Raw genomic sequence first — 20,213 nt, 5'->3', positions numbered from 1 at the left:
TGGAAACTAGAATGTTTGTTGACCTAATATTAAATTAAGTTCGTGATAAAGTGGCCTCTGAAATCAGTAATGGAAAGGGACACTATTCAATAAACAGTACTGTTTAACCATTGTGGGGGAGTGGACAGTGACGTTAGATCCCTACTCACACTGTACGTTGAAATAAATACCAATTAAATGTAAGAAGAACGAAGATCAACACCCTCACAGAAAAAGAAAAACATGCAATTTATAAAAGAAACAAGTAGACAATGAACATACATAAACTCAACTGTACTAGTTATTAAACAAATGCAAACTGAAAACAATATACCATCTTCTACCTTTTAAGTTGGCAAATACTTTTCAAAATGAGCTCTCCTATACTCTGCTGAGGGGGACTTGACTGCTATATCCTTTGGTAAGGCTATTTGGCAATATATTTATTTTTCAAAGGTCCTGAAAATATCTATACTCTGAACTAATAAATATGCTTCTGAAATTTCCATAAGATAAAAAATATGCAAAAAAGGTATATGTTCGAAGATGTTTGTTTAAAAGGAACCTAAATGCACACTAAAAACAAATAACCTCCCTATGCTGCTTCTAAAGAACAGACTGCTACAAGCCTACCAAAAGCTACCAAAGATCATGCTGTAAAAGAATATTCAGGGTCATAAAGATTACTCACATTATCCAAAAGGGCAAAAACAGATACACAGTACCTGTATAGTAAAACTAGAAGGATCACGTTCTGCTAAATATGAACAAGTTGCTATCTCTGAAAGGTGAGGATTACATGATTTGTGAGTTATTCTATAATTATAATTAACATATATTACTTTCATAATTAAAAAAAATACACCATTCATTCATTTATCCAAGAGCCTACTATGTCCCACACTAGGGATACAGTCTATACAAGGCTGATTTCTGGCTCTCGTAGGGCTTATGTTCCACAGTGGGAAACAAAAAGAATATACAAGTAAATAATGTACAAGGTACTTCCAGAGGATGTAAGTTCTATGAAAAAAATAAAAGAGTGACGAGAGAGTGATGAGAAAGGAGAGGGACACTCAGGTCGGGTGGTCAGGGAAGTGGGTAGAGGCTGGGCAGCTCCAGGAACAGCACGAAGGCCAGGGGGCTGGAGGGCAGGGAGCAAAGGAAAGAGCAGGACTAGGGACAGCCGAGGCAGAGCACACAAAGCCTAGTAGGTCACGGTAAAGAGCGTGACTTTTAAATGCAATCAGAAGCCCTGTAAGGGTTTTCTGAGAGGGGAGTGATAAGATCTAAGTCTTGAAAAGATCACTCTGGCTGCTGTGAAGGGCAAGAGGAGAAGAGGGAGGCAGAGGGAGGAATCAGGAGCCACTGCAGGTGTTCAGATGAGAGCCAACAGCTGTCCGCACCAGCCCGGCAGGAGTAAGGATGAAACACAGCAGAAGGGTCTGGGATATATTTTGGAGCTAGAGCCAAAAAGATCTGCTGAGACATGAGATGGGGGAGGATAAGGAGAATAAAGAACTCAAGGATGATTCCTAGGATTCTGAACTGAACAGCAGGAGCTGAGGTGGAAAATGAAACAAAAAACGAAACAAATAAAGAAACAGGTCTGGGGCAGAGTCAAGAGCTCCTGTCTCAGAAATGATCAGTTTGAGATTCTTCTGAGATATCTGTGGTAGGAAGAAACTTGGCCCCATGACCTTTCCTCCCTAGTTTCCCATGAATATTTTACATTACATGGCAAAAGGGACTTTGCAGATGTAAGTGAAATTACTAATCACTGACTTCAAGATAGGGAAATTATCTTGTCTTATCCGGGTGGGCCCACTGTAATCACAGGAATCCTCTAAAAGCAGAGGAGGAAGGTAGAGAGATTCGAAGCACAAGGGTTTATGCACCGTTGCTGGCTTTGAAGATGGAGTGGGCCACAAGGCAAGGAGCCTTCCGAAACCAAGAATGAGCCCCAGCCACAGGGACATCTGCCCTAGAACTGCCTGGGATTCTGCCAACAACCTGAAGGAGCCTGGAGGCCTCCAGATCAGCATCCACATTCTGACTCGATTTTGATTTCATCTGACTTCACTGCTTTCATTTTGACTTCAGCCAGGTGAAACCCTAAGCAGAGAACACAGCTGAGTAATGCTGTGCCCAGACTTCTGACCCACAAGCACCGTGAGATAACAAACAGGTGTTGTTTTAAGCCACCAAGTCTGTGATAATTTGTTACGGCACCTATAGAAAACTGCCACAATATTCTGGAGGAAATGCCTGCTAGGTAGGCATGTAGATAAATAAGTCTGGAGTTCAGTGGAGGAGTCAAGGGAAGAGATATGAATTTGAATGTCAAATGCATGGTACTTAAAAGCTGGGTAAGATGCCCCAAAGGTGAAAGTATAGAAAGAGATGAGGAAGGTTTAGAAATAGGGCAGGAGAAGTCACCAGGGCGACTGAGTGAGACAGCACAGAGGTGAGTTTCAAGAAAGAGGGAGAGCTCAACTGTGATAGAAGCTGCTGAAAGCCCGAGTAAGGTGAAGACAGGAAAGGAATCACTGGATTTGGCAATGGGGGATTGTTGGTGATTTTGACAAGCACTGGTTCGGTGGCATGACAGGGCAGAGGCCCAGTGAGGCAGGTGGAGAGAACAGGATATGCGAGAGGAAACAGGTGTGCAGATAACTCTTTCAAGAGGTTTTGCTTTCGGAGAGCAGAGAAATAGGACTTTAGCTAGTGGTGGGTGTGGAATTAAGGACAGGAGGAAAGATTCAACGAAGAACATAAGGTGTGCTTTTATGCTAATGGAAATGAGGCAGCAGAGGGGAGCAACTGACATATGTGGCAGTGAGCTGTACGATATAAGGTAGAAACAGTGGGTGCAGATAAGGACAGGCTCTGCATTCGGCGCTAAGAAGGAGTCCCCCCCGCCATGACATTTTCTCAATGAAGAATGAAGCAAAGATACCAGCTGAGAGTGGTTTAGGGAGAGAGGACAAGGTATGAATGGTCACTTTGGAGAGTGAAAGAATGAACATATTAGGGAAATTTAGCAGGACTGTCAGGCTGTTTAGAGTATCCTTCAGAGAACTGCAGTCAGTTTAAACTGAGGGTCATAATTCCAACTTCTTCTCTTGCCACGTTTAACAGCTTTGGTTGCAGAACAGGTGGACAGTTGGGTTTTAGCCAGAGTTTTATTAATGTGATTTCAAATGTTGTTAAAACATAACATTTTCCAAATGTCTTCTTTCTGCTATAGCCAAATATAGCTTACTCACTCTAAACCTGCTGTTAGAAGGATGACCTTAGAAGGCTAGCTCAGTATTTTTTTTTTTTTTGCGGTACGCGGGCCTCTCACCACCGCGGCCCCTCCCGTTGTGGAGCACAGGCTCCGGACGCGCAGGCCCAGCGGCCGTGGCCCACGGGCCCAGCTACTCCGCGGCATATGGGATCCTCCCAGACCGGGGCACGAACCCATGTCTCCTGCATTGGCAGGCAGACTCTCAACCACTGCGCCACCAGGGAAGCCCTCAGTATTCTTGATAAACAAAAATGTGCTCAGATGCTCCTTTGCATGTCCCTCTCTCAGGGGTGGGCAGAAAGGAAAAGACACTGCTCCACTACCTCACGGCACTACCATAATGCTGGCGATGCCATCTCGACACTGTTTTCTGTAATCACTGCATTCCATGCATGGTGAGCTTTGAAGTCTTTACCCCACAAGCTTTTTTTTTTTTTAAATCTCTATTTGAGGAGAACATGGCTCCCCTCCATGCATGGATACACACACACACATTCACACATTTAAATTACAGCTGTGTGCATGTATATATATGTGTGTGTATATATATATATACAGCTGGTCTATTATTAACCGTTGCAGGTATCTTATCTTTTTATTTTTTTCTTATAATAGGATTTCAGTTCAACAAGCTTCAGGGAAAAAAAAAGTCAGGCTTAACTCAAATATAAATGTAAAAAAAAAAATTAGAAAGAGCTTGACAGGGTCCTTCAGTGAATTATAATTATAAAGTTCTTCCTAATATCCAAAGGGAGTACCTAGGTACCTATTCTTTCCTTGTTGGCGTCCTGTAACTGCTTATGTAGCCAGTTATATTAGAAATCAACGGACATTTCTTAGAGACAAACCCCAGAAGATGGTAATATGTGAAGCCTCAAGAACAGGTTTTATCAAAATGAGCGTGAAAGGGAGTCAGGTGGGTGACCCACATAGCATCAATCTGTCTACATGAACCAAGGATAAAATTCCTAACAACCTAATTTCAAGTACCTTCCTGCCTATCCAAGAGGCATAACACGAGGAGATTAACATTTACAAAGTTATTTTGAGTGCTTTAAAGAAAATGGTTCTATTACTATATTACCATTATATAATATCCATTGTAACTTAAAATTAAATTGTACACCCCAATGACACCATGCTTCTCAAAATAAAGAAGTCTGTTTTAGCCACATTATTCATAAAATAATTCCTTTCATAATAGTTTCTCTTTCAGTTGTGCATAATTTTGCTTTACCTTTCCATCAGGTGCATGTTACTTATTCATGACCATCCTCTGTCTTTTAATGGTTCTCCTTTCTTTTTTAATCATGCACAGCTACACATTCATTCTCTGTGCTCTAATCTTATTGAAAAACACATTATTTGGGCTTCCCTGGTGGCACAGTGGTTAGGAATCTGCCTGCCAATGCAGTGGACATGGGCTCGAGCCCTGGTCCGGGAAGATCCCACGTGCTGTGGGGCAACTAAGCCCGTGAGCCACAACTACTGAGCCTGCGCTCTACAGCCCGCGAGCCACAACTACCGAAGCCCGCGTGCCTAGAGCCCGTGCTCCGCAACAAGAAAAGCCACCACAGTGAGAAGCCCACGCACCACAACGAAGAGTAGCTCCCGCTCGCCGCAACTAGAGAAAGCCCGCACGCAGCAACGAAGACCCAATGCAGCCAAAAATAAATAAATAAAACAAATTTATTTTTTTAAAAAACCACATTACTTGATCCTTAAGTGTCAATAATGATTCCCAATTCAGGGACAACCATGATAGGAGAGGGCAGAAGAGTGGACGACCCTTTCCATCAGGGCAGTTTTAAACCTTTTTCATGATAACATACACCGAGAGGTATATGTATTTGTTGGCACATAACTTACACAACTGTTGTAAGTTGAATTGCGTCCTCCGCAAGAAAAATGTTGAGGTCTTAAGCCCCAGTACCTGTGAATATGACCCTATTTGTAAATCAAGTCTTTGCAGATAATCCTGTTAAGATACAGTCACACTGGAGTGGAGCAGGCCCGTAATCCAGTATGACTGGTGTCCTTATAAGAAGAGACACACACACACAGGGAGGAGTACGCCACAAAGACACAACAGAGGGGAGAATGTCATGTGACACCAGAGATAGAAATTAAAGTGCTGCAAGCCAAGGGTCAGCAGCAAACCACCAGAAGCTAAGAAGCAAGTAAGGATCTTCCCTTGAAGACTTCAGAGGGAGCACAGGCCTGCTGGCACCTTGATTTCTGACTTCAAGCCTCCAGAACTGTGAAACAATAGATTTCTGTTGTTTTAAGCCGCCCAGCTTGTGGCTGTACTTTGTTACAGAAGCCCTAGGAAACTAGTAAAACAATGAAGCATAGCCAGTGAGATGCCTTTAGAGAGATCATCTTAAAACCATTCTAATTTATAAAAACAAGTGAAACCATGTGTTATTTTTATAATAATCAATTATTTGCAATACATGTTATAGCCAATTGGAATACATCAATAAATATTAATATCTTCATTGAGAACCACAGCAGTAGGTATAACAAAGGATGATGGGAATACTTTAATATTTTTGCTTTAGAAATCTAGAATTTAAAGGTATGCCACTGGCTTGAATTTCTAAATCTGACTTTCCTAACTCTTAGTTTTTGTTTGGATTAATATACTTCGATTGTCAAGTTCCTAAATCCAGCTCAAGAGTCATGCATACAGAGGAATATCTAAATACTCTTAAAGGTCTATAGTGGCTTTGTGGTTTATGTTATACATTGAGCTGACCCGGAGTTGTTCAATGGGCGTAATTCTCAGTGAACTCGAAAGACATGATCTGAGCAGCCTAAGAGCATTACTGATAGGCTACATGTTATTAGGTTGACATACTTAGTCCTGTCAATTTCTTAATTCAGGGAAAAGGGGAAGTTGAGAGAACACAGGGAATGGATTAACTCATGCATTTATTAATTCATTCCATAAATAGTTCTTGTGCCATGAGCAAGGCATTAGGGACACCATAGTGAACGAGATGCTCACGGAGCTCTTGGGTGTCACGGTAGGGGAGGGGGGGACACACAACACAACTAATAGTACAGTTAACAATTTAAGTGCAATTGTGCCAAGTGCTACAAAGGTAGAGAACGTTACAGGAACAGAAACTGAGTACCTTCCTTGAGGAAGTGAAAGGAGAGTGAGCTCTAAAGCTCAAAAGACTGCAGTCATGTGTTCCAATGGGTGCAGCAAGAGCCTGTGGCAGAAGAAGCCTAACTTACTCAGGAAACAGTGAGAAGGTCCGTGTATCTGGAGAGCGGTGATGGGGGATGGGAATGGCGTGAAAGGCAGGATGGCAAGGTAGGTGGGGCCAGACCACCCAGGACCTCTAGGTCTGTCCTGCACATCCCTCCCACGCCCGCCAGGCTGCCAACCTGTTTCCGACCCCTCCATAGTGTGTAAATAGAGATGGTCTTACTTGATGTGGTGGACTCCAAAGTGACCCCCATGCTCCCCACTTCCTGCTGTTCATGCCTTAGTGTCATAATCTGTGCTGTGTAGTGAATTGTGTCTCCCTAAAAAAATATACTGAAGCCCTAAACCCCAATACCCATTAATGTAATCTTATTTGAAATTAGGGTCTTTGCAGACATAATCAAGTCAAGATGATGTTATACTGAATTAGGGTAGACCCTAACCCAGTATGACTGGTGTCCCTACAGGAAGAGGGAAATGGGACACAGACCTAAACACACAAAGGAAGAAGACCATGTGACAATGGAAGCAGAGATTGCAGTGCTGCAGTTGCAAGCCAAGGAACACCAAGGACTGCTGGCAAAATATCAGAATCTAGGAAGAAGCATTCTCCTATGGGTTTCAGAGTGAACTTGGCTCTGCTGACAACTTGACATTGAACTTCTACCCCCAAACTGTGAGATAAGTTTCTATTGTTTTAAGTCATCTAGTTTGTATTATTTTGTTACAACAGCCTTAGGAAACTGATACAGATTGTGCTTGTGTGTAGGTGGGACCAATGATTTGCTTCTGAGCAACGAGATATGGCAAAGTGATGGCATGTCACCCCAATGTTTACATTATGTTATATAAGACTCTGTCTTGCTAGCAGACTCATTCTAGAGACCGTCTTCCACATGCCAGCTATGAAGACGCAAGTCGCTATGAGTCCTACAAGGAACAAGTCCACGCGGAACTGCAAGGAGTTGAATTCCACCAACAAACACATGAGCAGGGAAGTGGAGGCCTGAATCAGGCCTCCAGATGAGACCACAGCCTGACTGACATCTTGATTATAGCTTTGTGAGACCCTGTGCAGAGAACCCAGCTAAACTGTGCTTGGAATTCTGACCCACAGAAATCATGAGATAATGAATACATGTTGTTTTAAGCTGCTAACTTTTTAGTAATTTGTTAGATAGCATAGAAAACTAACATGCTTGAACAGTAGTATACCAAACTGTTAGTAGCAGTTTAGCCTTTGCATTCTCTCTGGGCATAGGAAATGTAGAAAGCTGACTCTTTTATGGATATTTTCAGGCACTCTTCTGAGGTTCCGAACACTGGGGACTCTCCTGCAGTTCCCCTGGTGTGAACACATGTATCTTCTCACATCAGGCATTTTCTTGCTACTCCTTCCTGGGGAATCCAGTGATCACTTCCTGGTTCCTGCTGCTACGGTCCCTCTGGCCAGGACCTACGCCAACGCCATGCCAGCACTCTCCCCCGTGAGGCCTACCTCTGGGCACCTATGAACACTCAAGGATCCTTTGGCCTAACCAACTCTGGGAGGGTTGGCCATTCCCAACATGGCAGCCCTCTCCTCAGCCCGTCCCTCTGCTTCAGCTTTGCTACACAGCAGTCCAAAGCCAACAGCTCCATGGGGTCCCTCCAACAACAGAACACTACATTAAGCTTGTCCAGAGTCCTAGTTCTCTCTAGGCTGGAGGTGAAGGAGTAGGGGTGGGTGACAGTCACTGCACGGCAACAGTACACTCCGAAGACTCTCTTTACCAATCTCTTCTCTACATTCTGTAAACGTTTTTATCTTCGATCTGGTTCAAGAGTCCAAGACTCACGGAATCAGCCTGAGCACTTCCTTTATAAATTCTGTGCGTGGGGTCTGTCTCACAATCACTTTCCTATCTATTGTTTTGGAAATCCCATCAGAATGGAGGCAGGAAAAGTGCCACTTTAACCACCTGTTTCTTTTAGTATTCCCAAGTCATAAAATAAGAGTAAAATTTAGTGTTAATGTTACAACTCATTTCTAGCTGACATTTAAAAGAATCAGTGATATTTACATTCTTAGACAATTGTTAAAATGATGAACTCTATTTAAAATAATTACTCAACACTCTTGAACAAATTTATCTATGTTTTGCAAGCAGAAATTCAGAACAAGGCAGAAGCCAAGGAATCAAATATTCTCAAGTACGTAAAAGCTCTAATTATGGGTGACCAAAGTGCCCTATTTAAAATACAAAGTTTATTCATTCATTTACTGAACAAATATTTACTGAGTACCTCTTAAGTGACAGACTGTTTTATTTAAACTTTTAAAATATTTAATTTTGACTTTAACCAGTTAGCTTAAAAAAAAAAGTATAAGAGAAAAATGCACATCAGGATAAGTCTTAGAAATGCATATAACTCCAGAATTACCTGAAAAGGCATTGCTGTAATATCTAGACAGGGTCTGCATGATGTCTTTTGAGTGCTGGGTCCACGGTGCTATCTTTCTGTAGGTTTTTACACGATGAACAAGTTGGGAACCACCATACTGAAGAGACAGGGTATCCCCATGATCTTCATAGAGTTCCTCAAATAACCTAAGCAAAACATACAAACACTAAAGAATTTCACCCGAAGTATTACACACGTATTCACTTAGCTGTGGACTCAAAACAAGTATTTTACTTTATGAATTCCTCTAAGCCTTTCTTTTCAAGTAGACTCTTCAACATCTTGAAGATATATGCACATACAAAATATATTATATTTTATAGTAATGGTCTAATAAGCAACAAAGTCAAAGAAAATGCTATATATATATATATATAAAAAAGCAGGGGCACCAAAAGCATAACCCATCAAAGCCAGACCAAGGTGGTTTTAACTCTATTAAAAGAATCCTAACTTTCTGCAGCCTGCCAAATCAATTTACCTCCCACGACAGAATTTTCTGTTCTCTCTGAATTGCCTTTGGGAAAAAGGACATGCTCTTGTCACAAACAAACCATATTCTTTCCTAGAAATACACGTTTGAAACTTATGTTTCTTCAAGTGCCTGTCAAAGACTTTTTAGTGCAGTGATATCTGAGGACCTGGCCATTTGTAAGCTCATCACTTTTTTTTTGACAGAGCCTTTATGACTATCTCAGAGGACCTATAACAGCGATCACTGCATTTTCAAGAAATGGTACTTCACACAATGTCATGGACCCAATGGCCAGTGAATAAACAGTATTCCTTACTGAAGAATCAATGTTTTATCTGTCTTATATGTTTAATTCAAAACATGAAGGCTTATTACTTTTTTTTCCTAATGCAGTCTGGATTTATTTCTTAAAAAACCCACTAGTTTGGATTTATCTAAAGTACATAATGTTTATTGATAATTAACACAAATAGGAAAATAAAAACCATGGTAACAATACACAAGGCTTTAACAGAAATATATATTACCAAATTAATTTGAATAATGTCTTTTAACAACATGGTTTTTGAGAAGCTGAAAGGAGAAACAGGTTCATAAAAGTCCTTCTTAATCAGGTTTGCTTTCTGTCATTACCAGCATTCAAAAGGCAGAAAATAAGGCTCACCTAACTGCATCTGTATCAAACTGTAGATTCGGTTTGTCAATTAAGCCCAAGGAATACAGCTGATAAGCCAGAGCACATTTCCCCACCATAAACTGTGCTGTGTTGGTGCGATCCAAACAGTCCACACAGTTGGTTCGAAGAACACCAGTCTAAAGAGAAACATCTTGAACTGTCATTCATTATTCAGTCACCAAAACTACCTCCATCCTACTTTAGATTTCTTTAAGCAATAGAAGATAGCTGCAGGCAGGGTATTATTCCTGAACAAATAATGAAGAACATTTTTTTCATTATAAAAGGTTATATTTGCTGTTCACTTAATACTGCTGCAACAGCATCATTGCACCCTCTAGTCTATATTTGAATTATTTTCTTTAGTTTAACAAGATAAAAATAGCTGACATTTTCCACATGTATCAATTAGTAAAATATGTGCTTTTTCCCCTGATCTATCTCCTTTACTGTACAAACTAAAATATTCAGTGGGTGAGGCCATTTCATTCTTAAAGCATAATTAATATATATACTGTTGTATTTGGTTCATTTTCCAAAGTTTTTCTAATTTATTCTTTTCACATTTCTGTTTATGGTTTTATTTCCAATAACAAAATTTATACTATATAGAAAAAATCTGTGGGCGATTATTATTTCAGCTACACATCCTTCGCAAGAGTTAAACACTAGCAGTAAGGCTTTTAAAACTCATTCTCAGGACTTCCCTGGTGGCGCAGTGGTTAAGAATCTGCCTGCCAGTGCAGGGGACACGGCTTCCAGCCCTGGTCCAGGAAGATCCCACATGCCGCGGAGCAACTAAGCCCGTGCACCACAATTACTGAGCCTGCGCTCTTAGAGCCTGCAAGCCGCAACTACTGAAGCCCACATGCCACAACTACTGAAGCCCACATGCCTAGAGCCTGTGCTCCACAACAAGGGAAGCCACCGCAATGAGAAGGCCGTGCACCACAATGAAGCATAGCCCCTGCTCACCGCCGCTAGAAAAAACCAGCATGCAGCAACAAAGACCCAACGCAGCCAAAAATAAATAAACATATTTTAAAAAAAACCCTCATTCTCAAATGATTAATAATTTTGCATTCAATAAGCAGTATCTCTCTCCATGGTTGCTTTCAGAAAACATCATACACTGTGGATACAGATTCTATTCATTATTAATACAATGTCATCTATACCTGCAGGCGACCAGTGGAAATCACACATCCTCCTAGTTCATTCCACCTGTGTTTAAAAATACATGCTTTAATTAAAAATTTTTAATAACATAATCTATATTCATATTTGGTACTAGCTCTTTATTAAGAATCAAAGTAATAGGGCTGAATGCCCCTGAATAATCAGCTGATTCAGTTTACTTTCATTCTCTCAGGAAAGTGAATATGCAAGTCACAGAGATAGAATGCTATCCATGCTCTAAAGGGAGACCAGGAAAGGAGCATCTTAACCTGCTCCAGGCCTACACTCTTAGCATTTTGTCATCCATGTTCAACCAAAATCTCTCATGCTTTAATTTAAGCGCATTTCCTGTTTGGTCTCTACAGACATGACTAATAATTGCAGGGCAACTTTATAATAAAATCTTCCAAGCCTGATCCTTCTCGCCTCAACGTCAGGAGGCCCCACCTCCTCCAGCTTTTCTTCATGGGGCTTTGTTACAGTCCTTCGGTTGTTTTTACAGTCTTCCTTATTATTTTCTTTCCTACATACTTTCTCCACATGCTAATGAATGCCTGGGGAAATGTTCTTATTACATAAGTACTATATAATGATATTACTATTTTAATTATTTAAAATATTTTAATTATTTAAAACAAGGTGCAGTGAAGAAAATAACACAGCAGGCCTGACTGCTATCCTCAGAAAGGCCTGCTTACAAGGTTGGCCCTTGGCTGGAGTCTGGAACTTCAGTTCCCACCATTCCCAGAACAGACAAGAGTGGCTCAATGTGCCTAAGCCGTCTGTAGAAACAACATGGTTTGCTGAACATCCTTTCCTTCTGCCAGTCTGAAATTTTGGAAGCTGCCAGGCAGAGGCTGCCTATAGGACCACCTCCAATAAAAACCCTGGCACCAAGTCTTTCATCATCTCCCCTGGTTGGCAACATTTCACACACACATCACAAGTCGCTGGGAGAATCAGCGCTCTCTGTGTGCCTCTACAGGAGAGGACTCTGGAAGCATGCCCCTGATTTCCTCTGGACTTCATCCCATGTGCCTTTCCCCTTGGCTAATTTTGCTTTGTTGTGTTTGGTAGTAATAAATCACAGCCAAGAGAACAACGATATGCTGGGTCCTTTGAGTTCTCCTAGTGAATCACTGAGCCTGGGAGTGGTCCTGGGGACCCTGGTCACAGGTGCCCCGAAATTCAAACTATAACAAAAGGATTACTTGCAAAGATGTACACATTAGTAGTTGGTTGTTTTTTGTTTTTGCTGTGTGTGTGTGTGTGTGTGTGTGTGTGTGTGTGTGTGTGTGTGTGTACCATTATAGTTAACTTTACTAACTGAAAATAAAATACTGGAAATATATAATATTGGTCTCTTAAAAGATAAATAAAGCACATTTGCTTGATCTGAAGGTGCTCACAAAGTAGTAATGAGGAAAGACTTGTGAGCAACTAACTATAATACAATGATACATTTTCATTAAAATGTTAGTTTAAATACTAACGTATACACTGGTTTATTAGAAAATTTTTCCTGCTTCTATTTAATACTGAAGAATAGAATTCATTACAGAAAATTTTACTTTACAGAAATATTTTATGTAATGTTTATTCTAAGAAGCAAGAGATTCCATGGCTTCCATCTCAGGGTATATACCCGCAGAGGAAACTGCATGCCATCGTGAACGTTCATTCCACAGTCACATGGGCTGCGTGTCTTGTCTCCCCAAAGGAATAAAGTCATCCATCTTCCAAGGAGTCAAACTGCTCATATTTAGAATATTTTTTATCTGTAAGAGCAAAATTCTTGATTTCTTTTAGGTTTTAAAACACCATACATACTTTTCATCTGGCCGCAAAATGCTACAGTATGAATCAGGGCGGTTTACAAAGAAGCCTGTTTTCTTCACCACACTTTCTGCAATCACGTTCAGGCGATCCAGAACATTACACAGCTTGCTGAGGGCAAGGAGGAAGAATGAGAGAAGTGAGAACAGCCCACGTCTTAATACATATTTATTCTCACATCTAAAGCAAAGTCTACAGTAATGATACTCAGGGATTTAATTTTTAAAATCTCTGGTTTGTACTCAATAGGAACATTGTAAGAATTAATTTCTAGAATGCAATGTGTACTCAATAACTAGCAAGGTTTGGCACAAGGAGACATGAAGGGCCTGTAACTCGATAGCAACTATTGGCAAGCCTTAAACTCGGCACAAGACATTCCCCTGCAAGAGCTTTTCCCAAAGCCTTTCGCTCCCCAAGGGTGCAGTCAGTTAAATATGGATTCATGAAATGTGAAGAGAGCACAATGCACAGTGCCGTGGAAGGGGAAGAAAACACTGGAAAATAAATTACTACTAATGGCACCAACCTGCAACCAGGCTTATACTATGGGAAAGCGTGTGTGTGTGTGTGTGTGTGTGTGTGTGTGTGTGTGTGTTTCTGTGTGCGCACATGTACATGTATCTAACTACATAAAATGATTCAGAAAAAAGTACAATGAGTCAAGTGCAAAACAATACAGTGACATTTAAAAATAACGGAGACCTCAATATGAACCTAATGTTTGTATGACCCCTAGTAAATGAATGCAAGTTCCTTGGATGAGATGAGTTTTGAATCAGATCTTGACAGAGAGGTGGGAAAGCAGCCAGTGGAGGGCAGGGGGAAACAACAGGAACAAAGGTTCCAGAATTGGACCTTGGCTGCTGCACTGGGGACAGAACATGAAGGTTAGCTTGTCAGGAACAGAACAGCCCCGGGAATAAAGAAGAAGTTATGCATTCTGGAACCAACCAGGTGATGGGGCTTTAACATTACACTAAGGGGTTTGGATTTACTATAAACAGTCAAGAGTTAGTACTGGTTCATCCATGCGTGAGATCATCTGAAAGTGGTGTCTGAGAAAGTGATTAAACAGGGAGAAAGAATGAAATAGAAAAAAGTGAAGCTAATGCCTTTAAGGAAAAGCAGCAGAGTAAAGATGTTCTGAGGTCACTAGATACTTCAAAGAGAATTTCTAAATGGTAAAAATGGTGGGCAAAAAGAATTTGGTCAACTAATTTAAGCCCTCAAATTATACACCAGCAGTTAAACAGCCCCTCAAGCCGGTTCACAAAGGAAATGAAAAAAGTAACATTCACTTTACCAGAGAGATCAGCTTCCTGCTACTTTACATCACAAGAAGAGGAAAATATAACCAGACGTATGAGCATCTGCTCACCTTTTGGTGTACTTGGCCATATCCCAAGGAATATAAATAATCGTGTGCTCGGGAGGCAAAAATTGGTTGAGGTAGGTCACAGCAGCTACGAGTTCTTCACTCAAAATTCTCTCATGCTTTCTTTTCTCTCGTTCCTTTACCAAAAATTAAACATTTTCAGTGTTCTAACTACCTTAAATCAGAGGAACAGACTTTTAACATAACTTTGCCACTAAGACAAAAAGCTGAAGTGCTAAATATACAAAAATGAAACCTACCTACTCAAATTAAAATAATGCAAAGAAATAAATGCATCACTGAATTACAGTCAACAGATAATGAGCATTAAAGACTCAAGGAGATCCAATTTCTTCCTCATAACCTCCTACAGTCCCAAGAAGCCCAGCTCACCCTACACAGGCCTGTCCTACACACTCCGCACTCCACTTTGGCAAAGGAGAACTTCCCAAGGACCAGAAGAAAGGAACCTCCAACCCCAGTCAGCTAAGGACCAGAGAGAAATCAACTGGGCCTAGATGGCTAATCCCCAAACTGGCAGAGCGGAGAATGCTTTCGCAGCCTTCATAGGCTTTTTTTTTTTTTTTTTTTTTGGCTGTGTTGGGTCTTCGTTGCTGTGCGAGGGCGTTCTCTAGTTGCGGCGAGCGGGGGCTACTCTTCACTGCGGTGCGTGGGCTTCCCATTGCGGTGGCTTCTGTTGTTGCGGAGCACGGGCTCTAGGCACGTGGGCTTCAGCAGTTGCAGCACATGGGCTCAGTAGTTGTGGCTCACGGGTTCTAGAGCGCAGGCTCAGTAATTGTGACACGGGCTTAGTTGCTCCACGGCATGTGGGATCTTCCCGGACCAGGGCTTGAACCTGTGTCTCCCGCACTGGCAAGCGGATTCTTAACCACTGGGCCACCAGGGAAATCCCGTTCATAGGCTTTTAAACTTGACTCTCATAAAATCCCCGTGAGGTAGCCAAGGCAGCCATGTCTTCCCCTTTTACACTGTGGCTGGATGAACTGACGCTGAGAGGCGTTCATGGGACTAAACCTGACTGTCCACCTCCTTGCCTGCTGTAGCTCCTTAGATATCATACTGCCTCCCATTCAAGAGGAGCTGGTGCATAGTGTCCAGCTTTGTGGTTGGAGTGCTGGCTCTGCCTCTTACCAGCCACATGGCCTTGAGCAAGGTTCTCAACTTTCCTTGGCCTCCATTTCTTCGTCTGTAAAATGGGTAACAGAAGTATCTCACTTAAAGGATTAATGTGAGGTTTAACTGAGATGAAACATGATAGTTTCTTATCAGAGCATATGACACATGGTAAGGATTAATAAAAATTAACTTTATTGTTATCCTGATCAGGACTTCACATAGAAACAAACAAAAAACAATTAATTCAGCAATATGGATACAGCACTGAGGTACTATTGCTGGCATCAAAATAGGTCTACACTGTTTTCAGCCATGGTGATTACTTTTCAACTGTCATGAATTTAATTAGATAATCACTGAGGAAACAGAAAAGGGGTATCTATTTTGCACAGCTGTATGTATGGAGGAATTAGTTAAGAATTGATTAAGAACAGCATTAAATCAGTTTGGGATGAACAAATATTTAGCTTATTTTTACATCTGAGAAAATTAAATTGTATACCTGTAATTTTCTCAAAAGCACTTTAAGCCAGTTAGAGAAACAAAAAGTTTTTGAATTTCTTATATCAAATCTGACATTTAATGAGACAGAGAGATAAGGTTATTTCATCAACTTTCAATCATGTCTATGTAAAGAATCTGCTTTATGCATAGTCTGCCCACAGTGGATTAGCTAGTGGATTGTTTCATCGACCTTCTTTGGTCACAGACCCCTTTAACAACCAGATGAAAACTTCACATATGCAAGTGATTGTTTCAAAGGGTTCAGAGACACACCCCCACAATGGCCGTCCATGGACCCCGGATTAAAGTCCTCTGATGTACAATGACATCAGATCCCTGGTTGGCTTCCTACTGATCCCCAGTAGAAGCAATGACAGTATAAGGATTGCTCCAAAATGTCTGACAAGCAGTGTCTCAAACCTCCACATGGTGGAGTGGAGGGAGGGCAGGAGATAGTGCACAACACAGGGCAAAAGAGAAATCAAGAAAAGTATTCCACTTTAGACACTTCATGCGGAGGCAGAATAAAGAGTGAATATCTGTTGATATCATGCTACACACACACGCACACATACACACATTCTTTGACAAGTTAATGAGGAGTTCTAAGTGAACTGAATAAACATCTTCTTTTATCCTATGAATAAGATAACTAATGACAAAAACATTTTTTTCTATTCTACAAAACAGCAACTTAATCTCCAAACAATTTTCTAGTTATTGCCAGGATTTTTATGGCAATGAAACAATAAACAAGGACAATTTTAAAATCCACTGACTGCCCTTCAAATATTAAGAAATAAATGTTCATTTGAGAAAGCTGGGCAGGAACACTTTACAACCACACGTATCTGATATTATATTTTGAACCTGCATATTTAATAGAGAAATACATTATTTCAAACATCATAAACTGAATTTCCACTTAACCATAGCTTTTAACCACATTATAAGGACTCTAAAATATGAAGAAAATGCACTAATTAAGGTCGATGTTTATGTTCTAGCGATAACCTTGTAATTTAGTGCTTCAGCAATAATTTATTTCTATACTAACAATCTCTTATGGCTTATAGCTTACTAGAAAAGTGTTCATGAGGGTTCTTATTACTAGAGTTTTCCTTTTTGAATTTTTTGATTATATCTCTTATAGCTGCTGTTCAATATCAGGCTGAGGCTGTGGACCATCCACCTATTGCCGTATGTTATTCTGAGTTGATGGGGGAGAGATGTGAAAATGAAACTTCTGAACTGATGTGAACCAAAGTCTAAAAAATGATGTATTTAATACCTGAATGATTTATTTTACAAAGTCAATCCCTCATAGGATGCAATAATTTCATAAAGCAAAGAGCAACAAAGGAAGAAATAAAGCTTCCTGCCTCACTGTCCCCAGCCCCTCCTCCCCACTCCCCTCTTCCGGAGCCACACGCTCACAGGCACACACACACGCCCTGCTCCTCTGAACCCTCGCACTTGGTTCTACGGTCTTTTCCCCGCAACTGGATCTCAGTCTGTGCCCCCCTCCTGGGCGGCTCCCAGTACCTGTTCCTCCTCCACTCTAGCTAAGCCATCCTTCCCACCCTCACATCTCAGATCAAGTCATCACCACAGGTAACTCCTCTGCCTTCAACATTTCTTATCCAGAACCTCTTTTATTTTCAGATGGCTTGTTTTAAACACCCCACCTCACCAGGACCCCAGTCCACCGACAGCACTGCTTTCTTCATCACCCTCTCCAACACTCCCCCTCCTCCAGCTCAGGTTTTATGGTCTGCTTCAATTAGACTTCCGCCAACATCCAAAACTCCTATTATCTGTCTTGCTACATCACGCCTGCCTGGCAGAACTGAACGAACCCAATTATCTACTTCCTCTGTGCTCACAGCCATACACAAGCCCTGCCAGGAAAAGTCAGGCAATAGCAGAATTTAAGAAATCTTGGGGGACTTCCCTTGTGGCGCAGTGGTTAAGAATCTGCCTGCCAATGCAGAGGACACGGGTTCGATCCCTGGTCCTGGAAGATCCCACATGCCGCGGAGCAATTAAGCCCATGCACCACAACTGCTGAGCCTGCGCTCTAGAGCCCGCGAGCCGCAACTACTGAGCCCGTGTGCTGCAACTACTGAAGCCCACGCACCTGGAGCCCATGCTCCGCAACAAGAGAAGCCACTGCAATGAGAAGCCCTCGCACCACAATGAAGAGTAGCCCCTACTCACTGCAACTAGAGAAAGCCCACGTGCAGCAACAAAGACCCAACGCAGCCAAAAATAAATTAATTAATTAATTAAAAAAAAAAAAGAAAGAAATCCTGATCACCAACCTGAAATTAGCCCTTAGCATTTCCTGGAGGTCTCTGGTCAATCCACCCTCGCACATACATGAAGGCTGTGAAACTTCCACCACCCTCAAACCTCTGCTCTGAGCAGGTGACCGTCCCTCTTACCTTAAGGAGAAGTTAAAGTTATCAGGAAGGAGCATGTACGCGTACACAACACACACACACACACACACACACACGTACCCTTACTATTCTCTGTCCTCCCATTAAAATAATTCCTCCCTCCATGTTTCAGATTTCCTCCTTTCTGAAGCACATGATGCCCCTGATCGTCCTTTCTCTCTCCTGTGTTTTATACCCTCTCAAGGATCCCAAATGGATCCTTCTCACAGGCTTTTAAACACAGCATTATGCTCTCTTAAAAAAAAAAAAAAACTGATGAAAACACCAACTCTTCTTCATTTCTCATTAGGTACTTCATTTCCCCAGGACGAGGGAAGTCCTCCTACAGCTCAGTCCACTTCAGTCAGTGCTCTCAGAGTTGGAAACACAAGGAGCATATTTCCTGTTTTCATCTTACTTGACCTGTCAGCAGCCTTTGCCACTGTCGATTGCTTACTTCCTTCATCATGAAACACGCTTTCTCTTAGCTGTCATAACACGGCACTCACCTGGTTTTCCTCCTACTTTTCTGTCTGTTCTTTCCCAGGCTCCTTTACAGACTCTGCCTGCTCTAACTGGACATTAAGAGCTGGGGGGTCCTCAAGACAAGACTGGAGGCTCTTCCCTCTTCCCACTCTGAACCCTCTAAATGGGCATCACCTCCATGCCCATGTCTTCAAATATCGCTGGGACACACATGAGCCACAAAATCACATCTCAGCCCAGACCTCTCTCCTGAGCTTCTATCTCACACACTGGCCACTCACTTGCCAGCTCCTCTGACAGGACTCAATCCATCTCAAACCTCAGCACATCCAAACCGTACTCACCATCTTCCCTCACAGACTGAGTCCACAGTCCCTGGCTCAGTGAATGGCATCACCATCCATCCACCTGATACTCGCCAGAAACCTAGGAATCAAGCCTGACATCTCCCTCTCCCTCATATCAGACCCAGCTCATCACTGAGTCTACTGCCTGTGTCCACTTCTCTCCACCTCTACCACACCACCCGAGTTTAGGCCAGTTACCCTTTTCTGGATAATTCTAACAGCCACCTATGTGGTCTTCCAACATAGACTTTAGCCTTGGACCAATCCATTCATTCTCTAGATTGAGGTCAGGACAATCTATCAAAACAGAAATCTGATCACCTATCCTCTCAGCCATACAAAACCTTCAATGGTTTTGGAAAGTCAGGATAAAGACCAGACTCATTAACACACCCTACAAGGCTCTGCATGTCTGGCATAACTCCCTCATCCTCTGGGACCCAGCCAGACAAGCCTTTTCTTCCTTAAATCCACCAAATCCTCTCCTGTCTCAGGGCCTTTGTACCTGCTGTTTCCTTTCTTCTTGGCCTTGTTAATGCCTCTTCGTTCAGGCTGAGCTGAGTCATCGCTTCCTCAGGGAAGACTTCTTTCCCCTTATAAGCTCTCATAGCATCGTAACCCAGTGTCGGTACCTCTGCATCACTTTACCATCTCCTCTGTTAGACTGGTAGCCCTGGGAAGGCAGCCACTGCTTCTATGATTGCCCTGGCACAAAGGAAACCTTCAGAACTGCTTGTCAAATGGTGGACTAAATGGACATAGGATTACTTGGTTTTTAATTAAATTGAATTATACTTACTAACCAACTTCTC

General features: G+C 41.8%; 1 protein-coding gene across 1 annotated transcript in view; it reads right to left on the bottom strand.

Moving 5' to 3' along the window:
- The window catches only part of FIG4 (FIG4 phosphoinositide 5-phosphatase), a 137,038-nt gene that overhangs the window by 65,901 nt on the left and 50,924 nt on the right, over positions 1–20,213 (bottom strand). The window contains exons 11-15 of the mRNA XM_030882838.3: positions 14,487–14,620; positions 13,100–13,216; positions 11,269–11,314; positions 10,079–10,227; positions 8,919–9,085 (exon numbers count right to left, since the gene is read on the bottom strand). Of these exons, the coding sequence (XP_030738698.1) occupies positions 8,919–9,085; positions 10,079–10,227; positions 11,269–11,314; positions 13,100–13,216; positions 14,487–14,620 (613 nt within the window). The remainder of the gene's footprint in view (positions 1–8,918; positions 9,086–10,078; positions 10,228–11,268; positions 11,315–13,099; positions 13,217–14,486; positions 14,621–20,213) is intronic.

This window comes from Globicephala melas, chromosome 14, assembly GCF_963455315.2.
Source record: "Globicephala melas chromosome 14, mGloMel1.2, whole genome shotgun sequence".
In the NCBI taxonomy this organism is placed as follows: domain Eukaryota; kingdom Metazoa; phylum Chordata; class Mammalia; order Artiodactyla; family Delphinidae; genus Globicephala; species Globicephala melas.
This window is presented reverse-complemented; position numbering and strand designations above follow the sequence as displayed.